This window comes from Ziziphus jujuba, chromosome 6 (assembly GCF_031755915.1).
Source record: "Ziziphus jujuba cultivar Dongzao chromosome 6, ASM3175591v1".
NCBI lineage: Eukaryota > Viridiplantae > Streptophyta > Magnoliopsida > Rosales > Rhamnaceae > Ziziphus > Ziziphus jujuba.
In genome coordinates this window covers 26,202,260-26,208,259 of record NC_083384.1, presented here as the reverse complement: position 1 = coordinate 26,208,259, position 6,000 = coordinate 26,202,260, and the positions used below count along the sequence as shown (strand labels likewise).

Genomic DNA, 6,000 nt, shown 5'->3' with positions numbered 1-6,000 from the left:
ACCACCTGTGCTCCCTCCCACACTAAAACAAATCCTTTTGGTCTGAAAGCTTTCTCAATCCCATTCATCAGCCGCCGCTCCATCTCTAATCTCTCTCTCTCTCTCTCGGAAGCTTGGCTTCAGCCTCTGGTAAACCCTACTCTCTCTCTCTCTCTCTCTCTCTCTCTCTCTTATTTGTGTTTTATTTTTTATTTTTTATTTTTAATTTTTTGGCCTCTGATTTCAAAGTTTCTTGGTGATATTTTCCTAAATTTGGGCTTTTTCAGGTCGTTGCTTTGAATTTTAATTAATGGATTTTATGTTTTTTTTCCTTTGTTTTGCCAATTTATTTAGTATTTTCCTAGTCTCTTTGTTTATTAATTTGAAAGTTCATCTCTTTATTGTTATGCATTGAGTTTGATATTATAGATTCTTGAACTCTCATTCTTTGAATTTTGTGTTCTGAGTATTCTCTTCCAAGTAAGTTCTAAGTTTTTATTTGAATCGATTATATTGCTGATTTTTATTTTTGAATGAAAAATTTTGTCCCAACAATGGGTTTCACTTTCAGTTCTGTTTTCAATCATTTTTTAAGGAATGAGAAATCTTTGATTTCTTCCTTTGCCCATAATCTATAAAATATTATTTGAATGAGATACCTGGGAACTGAAAAACTGGGTTTCAGGAAACCACAATCCAACGCAGCTAATAAGGACATCTAATATTAATTTTTTTTCTTTCTCTTGTCTGTTTTTCTGCAGGAAATCAAATAAGATGAGGTTAGAGAAGTGTTGGTTCTGTTCATCTACTGTATATCCAGGGCATGGTGTTCAGTTTGTCCGCAATGATGCCAAGGTGCTGTTTTTGTTTTGTTTATGGATTTCTTGGTCCTTAAATTTAATTGAACGCCTTCTATAAGACGTAGTGTGTTGACTTGTCTTTGTTTTGATATGGCATATGTGTTTTTTATATTAGGTTTTCTAGTCATGGTATCTTGTGTGTGTAGGTGTGAGGGGTTGCTGCTGATTGCTTTTGAACGTTCTCTGCTTTTTTATTTATTTATTTTTATATTTCCGTATATATGTTTGAAGCTAGTGGGAATTTGTCATATGTGCTATAACTGTGATGGTTTATGGATGTTGAAAGTGTAATCCGTATTTTATCTTTGAAAATGTTAAGCCAATGCATTCGATCAAATCTTTTTTTTTTTTTTTTTTTTTTTTTTTTACCATTAAAGCTGGGTTGGATGCCTCGTGAATGGTATTGGTCCATTTTGTAGCTCTTCATCTATTGCCATATATATTAATTTTTGCATTTGTAGTGCATCTTGATACTGAGTCTTGACAGGTGCATCTCTGTGCAGATTTTTCGGTTTTGCAGATCTAAATGCCACAAGAACTTCAAGATGAAGAGGAATCCTCGTAAAGTAAAATGGACTAAAGCATACAGGCGGTTGCACGGAAAGGATATGACTCAGGTTTAATACTCATTTTCATTATATTAATCTGTGATCATTATTGGATTGGATAGATAGATTCAATAGTCATGACGATAAAGATTTGGGTGGTTTTTCAAGCTTCTTTTTCTTGTCTATTTTCCAGGATTCAACCTTTGAATTTGAAAGGAAGCGTAATAGGCCGGAGAGATATGATAGGAATCTTACGGAGAACACTCTGAAGGCTATTAAGAAGATTGATAAAGTCAGAGCCACTAGGGAGGCCAAATACATTGAGCGCAGGTACCATTTTTGTTTTAGCTTTTCGTTAGTTGTAGAAAAGCAGAACGAGGGTCTAGAGTATCATTTGACATGTAAATGGGAAATCTTTTTCAGGATGACGGGGAAGAAAGCCAAGGAACTCCGAGAGGCACAGAAGGAATTGGAACAGAATATCAGCCTGGTTAAAGCCCCAGCTCTTCTCAAAGAAGACCCATCTCTCACTCTTCCAATCAAAGTCAAGGTCTCACAGAAGCAGCCAGAGGTTCAACTTATGGAAGAATGAGTCATTAATCTTCCTGTTGCTCCAGTCTTTTCGTAATCATCTAAATATTTTAGCTGCTCGTATTTGTTCCTTCATCAAGAAATGCCTTATTTGTGAAAACAAAAGCAAAAGTTTTGGAGATTTTGATTACTATTAGAGATTTGTCTTTGTTTTTAACGATAGATAGTGAAGAAGAATCCTTGTGTAATGATTTTGAAGTGTTGAATTTATATATAATTTGAATTTTATAAATTGACAGTATTTGAAGGAAACACTTTCTTGAATCCCGTATGAAAGGTTTTGCATGCATTTGCGCAGTGTCATTTTCATTCAATGTGGATTATAATTTGGGTCTGCCCCTTTATTGCTAGGAGATCACTCCAAAACACTCCAACTTCACCAATGTAATGACGAATTGTCAGGGAACAAGGAAGAAGTGAATCGCATTACTATATCATTTCCTTAATATGAACTCCTTTGACATCCATTGTTTTTATACCTTCCCAGTTCTATGAAGAACACGGGGTAGCCGGAGCTTGTCGTACATGGACTGGACTTGATTGTTTATTCTTGATGCTTCTACCCTTCACTGCTACTAATGGGGCGGTATTATTTCTCCTCTGTCTCTATATGTATATGGTCAATGGAGACGGTTGAAGAGCAGCTTAAACAATGATGGGTTCTCGTTTCCTACTTTTTCTTCTTTAGTTAAGCCAAGGCCTAAGTTAATCACAGCAGCTATATCTTTTGCCTTATCTGAGTGAACTCTGGTTTGCTTGGTTATTGAACAGCTATTCATTCTTATTCTAAATTTTAAGGGGATAAGCGCATCTTATGAATTCTGAGATGGAAAACAGATAGTCTATTCTACATATAGCTTATGCCACTTGCTTTGCTCCTACGATCCCCATTCACCGGTGAAAATGCTTTGGAGGATTTCTTCTAAAAATCAATTTATATGTCATATAATATTTTATATTTTATGGATATTTTACAACCTGCTACTTTTCGTTGTCAGTAGCTTATTTGTTGGTTAGACAAGTTGAGGTTGACAAAATCTCAGAGTTCTTTATCCGGTAGTTGTTGTCAGATGGATCCCGAGACTGCCCTTACAAATTGGAATCCAAGTCAGTTACCAACTTCTTGCCAACTACCCCAAGTACTATCATTTTGGCTTCCCAGCAGGGGAAATGATAAAAAGCTTATATTTGGCTGTTAATATGTTTGTCATTTTTTCGTTCTCAAAATGGAAACTTTAGCTTCATAAATCAAACTGTAAGTTTTATTTTTATGTAATTGGAATGGAAGTTTAGCCATCTGGTTTTGCATCTTGTAGATGTAGATAGATATTTGACCAAACAACGTTGAATCTAAAGGCTGTTCTTTTCTTCTTCTTTTTTTTTTTTTCTTTTTTTTTTTATTTGTTGGACTTATTGATGAGGACTATCCCTATCAAGCATTTATCATGATCACCAACACTTTCTCAACCCTATTATCTAATACCATCCCAAGTCAGCTTTAATCCATCATCCACTACTCTAACATCAATGCTTCTAATTTTATTTATTTATTTAGTTGTTGTTGTTATTATTATTATTATTATTATTATTATTATTATTATTATTATTATCACTACTTCTCTTAAAGAAAATCATTCACGAAACTAGATTACATTTTTATATTAGGAGTACAACTAGTTCCATGTCAGGCCTTAGTTTATGCCCATTTATTTACTGAATTTCTATGAACTTGCACAAGAAAGGAGTTCTTCTATCTCTTTCAATTTTCATAGAAGAAATATTATATATCAAGGTTAGCGGTCTGACCAAGTAACATGTGCTTTTACTTTCTTCCTGGATTTGTCTTCGCTAATTTTTCTTCTGCATTATATTGTGTGATAGAAGAGACAAATCCACACGCAAGAAAACCACAGAAAAGAGAAATACGCCTGCCGTTGTAATCTTCAGCCTCTCCATTTACTCTAGTTTAGGCAAGAAAGAGAAACACCATCTCTCTCTCTCTCTCTCTCTCTCTCTCTCTTTGTTTTCCTTTATTTGTAGTGGTTTTCTCCGATATGAGGAGCATAGCAACTTGTTACAGTGAACATGCGATTGAGATATCAGATTCTTATTGTTCAGGGCCCTCAAACCAATCCTATCTCACTTCAAAACTGAAACCTTCAATCCCAAATGAAGTCACATGCATTTACAAAGCCGAGCTCTCCACTTCAAGGCAGCTCCTGATCATGCTGACATGGCAAAAAAGCCTCAACATCAATATCAGTGAGAAACCCTCCTCTCAATCCAAGCTAATTTCCAGATTTAAGTCACTGGAAAAGAAAAAAGGCAACAAAGCATTCCAGTTTTGCAATTTCAAGATTGAAGTTTTCTGGGATATTTCTACTGCTATGTATGATAAAGGACCAGAGCCAATCAATGGGTTTTATTTCGTCGTATTTGTTGACTCAGAACTTGGTCTGCTTTTAGGTGACAAGGATGATGATGAAATATTTGAAATGAAGAAAATGAAAACAGGAATTCAAAAGGCAAAATTTTTACTTGTTTCTCGAAGTGAGCAGTATTCAGGTAATGCTGTTTATTCAACCAAGGCAAAATTCTGTGATACAGGAACAGAACATGAAATTGTGATCAAGTGTGGGAGAGAATATGAAGGATATAAGAGCTCTGTATTTTGTGTTTTCATTGATCAGAAGGTAATATTTCAAGTTGAGAGATTAAGATGGAATTTCAGAGGTAACCACGCAATATTTTTAGATGGTTTATTGGTGGATATGATGTGGGATGTCCATGACTGGTTTTTCAATCCAACTATTGGTGGGTATGCTATTTTCATGTTTAGGACAAGAAGCGGGTTGCATAGCAGGTTATGGTTGGAAGAGAAGATTCTCGAGAGGAAAGGGCATGAGAGGGCTGAGTTTTCCTTGCTGATCTGTGCCTGTAAGAGTCCTGACTGATCCATTGTTGATTTGTATTTTATTTATTTATTTATTTTTTCAATACTTGGTGTACAAAGAAAAGTAGTAAGAAAAGAAAAAGAGTCGGTCTTAGATCTGGTTACAAGAAAATATGCATACTTTTTGTAGCGAAAATTGAGTTGTCATTAGTGATATGCAATTTGTAAAATTGTAGGTTCCCAATTTGATTGATAATGTTTTGAGTTCCTGTTTAATATAACTTTTTTGAACTGTTATTTATTTGGCATGACTTTCAAAACGTTGTTTTTAACTTTTAGGAATGTTGAAATAGTTTTTTGAAAGAGCTTTCTAGATCTCAAATAAAGTTTAAAATCAAACCAATAACATATAGCTTCTTAGAATTTTTTTTCAAAAAATTAAAAACTGTAAAGAAACCGAGGCAGAAATTATCCCAAACAAGTTTTAAACGGACTCTTTTTTCTCTGCCTTTCTTTGTCTTTATTTTAAGCTTCAAGGATGATTTTTCTTTCCATTTTTAGATTAAAGGTCTTTCAGGGAGAGAAGCCGAGAGCTTAATATATTGGCTTTTGATGAACATAGAGGCTAATTTCTACAGGTTTTATTTATTTATTATTATTTTTCTGCCGGTTCGGTGAGGTGCCCATTTTATAACAAGAGCCAACCTACCAATCATTTTTCTTTTAATTAAAAAAGCTCCGGGATTCAAGGTCAAAGCAGAGCCAGTAAAGCCACAATTTGGCTCAATGTCTATTATAATTAGCCTGACGATGTGAAACAACAAATAAGGCAGATATCAGGGACAATGACAAGCAAAATTTCCACCGTGCGAACCCAAACTCAATTTTTGTTTTGTCTGTTTCTGTTTTTTGGTCATTACCAGTCCAACCTGATCAATGCTAATCATATTTTGGCTGAAGTTTCTTAGTTGGCTTTTCAGGTGAGATCTCAATGTTTAACAACCTGGTTATAATTTTACTCTGATCGAATGCATGCTATGTCAGATTTGAGAAAAATTACCCATGATAAAAAATGTATGAATCTTTTTTATTATATCGACATAAAAAAGCCCAAAATCTTGCTATTGGA

At 34.5% G+C, this 6,000-nt stretch overlaps 2 protein-coding genes across 10 annotated transcripts; both read left to right on the top strand.

The window, feature by feature from the left end:
* On the top strand, positions 1-2,210 carry LOC107434882 (probable ribosome biogenesis protein RLP24). Of its 2 annotated transcripts, none has more exons than XM_016046387.4 (5): positions 1-129; positions 741-834; positions 1,343-1,456; positions 1,581-1,717; positions 1,811-2,210. In XM_016046387.4, the coding sequence occupies exons 2-5, from the start codon at positions 754-756 to the stop codon at positions 1,977-1,979; spliced, it is 501 nt and encodes a 166-aa protein (XP_015901873.2). In that variant the 5' UTR covers positions 1-129; positions 741-753; the 3' UTR covers positions 1,980-2,210. The 2 variants fall into 2 exon arrangements, with proteins under 2 accessions (XP_015901873.2, XP_060674548.1); XM_060818565.1 differs by lacking the exon at positions 1-129 and adding an exon at positions 436-459.
* A 128-nt stretch (positions 2,211-2,338) lies between these two features.
* LOC107409286 (uncharacterized) lies at positions 2,339-5,155 on the top strand. 8 transcript variants are annotated; one of them, XR_009639462.1, is made up of 5 exons: positions 2,353-2,564; positions 3,860-3,948; positions 4,097-4,671; positions 4,818-4,915; positions 5,108-5,155. XR_009639462.1 is itself a non-coding variant. In XM_060818562.1 (5 exons), the coding sequence occupies exons 1-4, from the start codon at positions 2,557-2,559 to the stop codon at positions 4,904-4,906; spliced, it is 801 nt and encodes a 266-aa protein (XP_060674545.1). In that variant the 5' UTR covers positions 2,353-2,556; the 3' UTR covers positions 4,907-4,915; positions 5,108-5,123. The 8 variants fall into 8 exon arrangements, 7 of the variants coding, with proteins under 7 accessions (XP_060674542.1, XP_060674545.1, XP_060674541.1 ...); XM_060818562.1 differs by having other exon boundaries at positions 4,097-4,711; positions 5,108-5,123; XM_060818559.1 differs by lacking the exon at positions 5,108-5,155 and having other exon boundaries at positions 2,339-2,362; positions 2,466-2,564; positions 4,097-5,025.
* Positions 5,156-6,000: the final 845 nt, after the last annotated feature.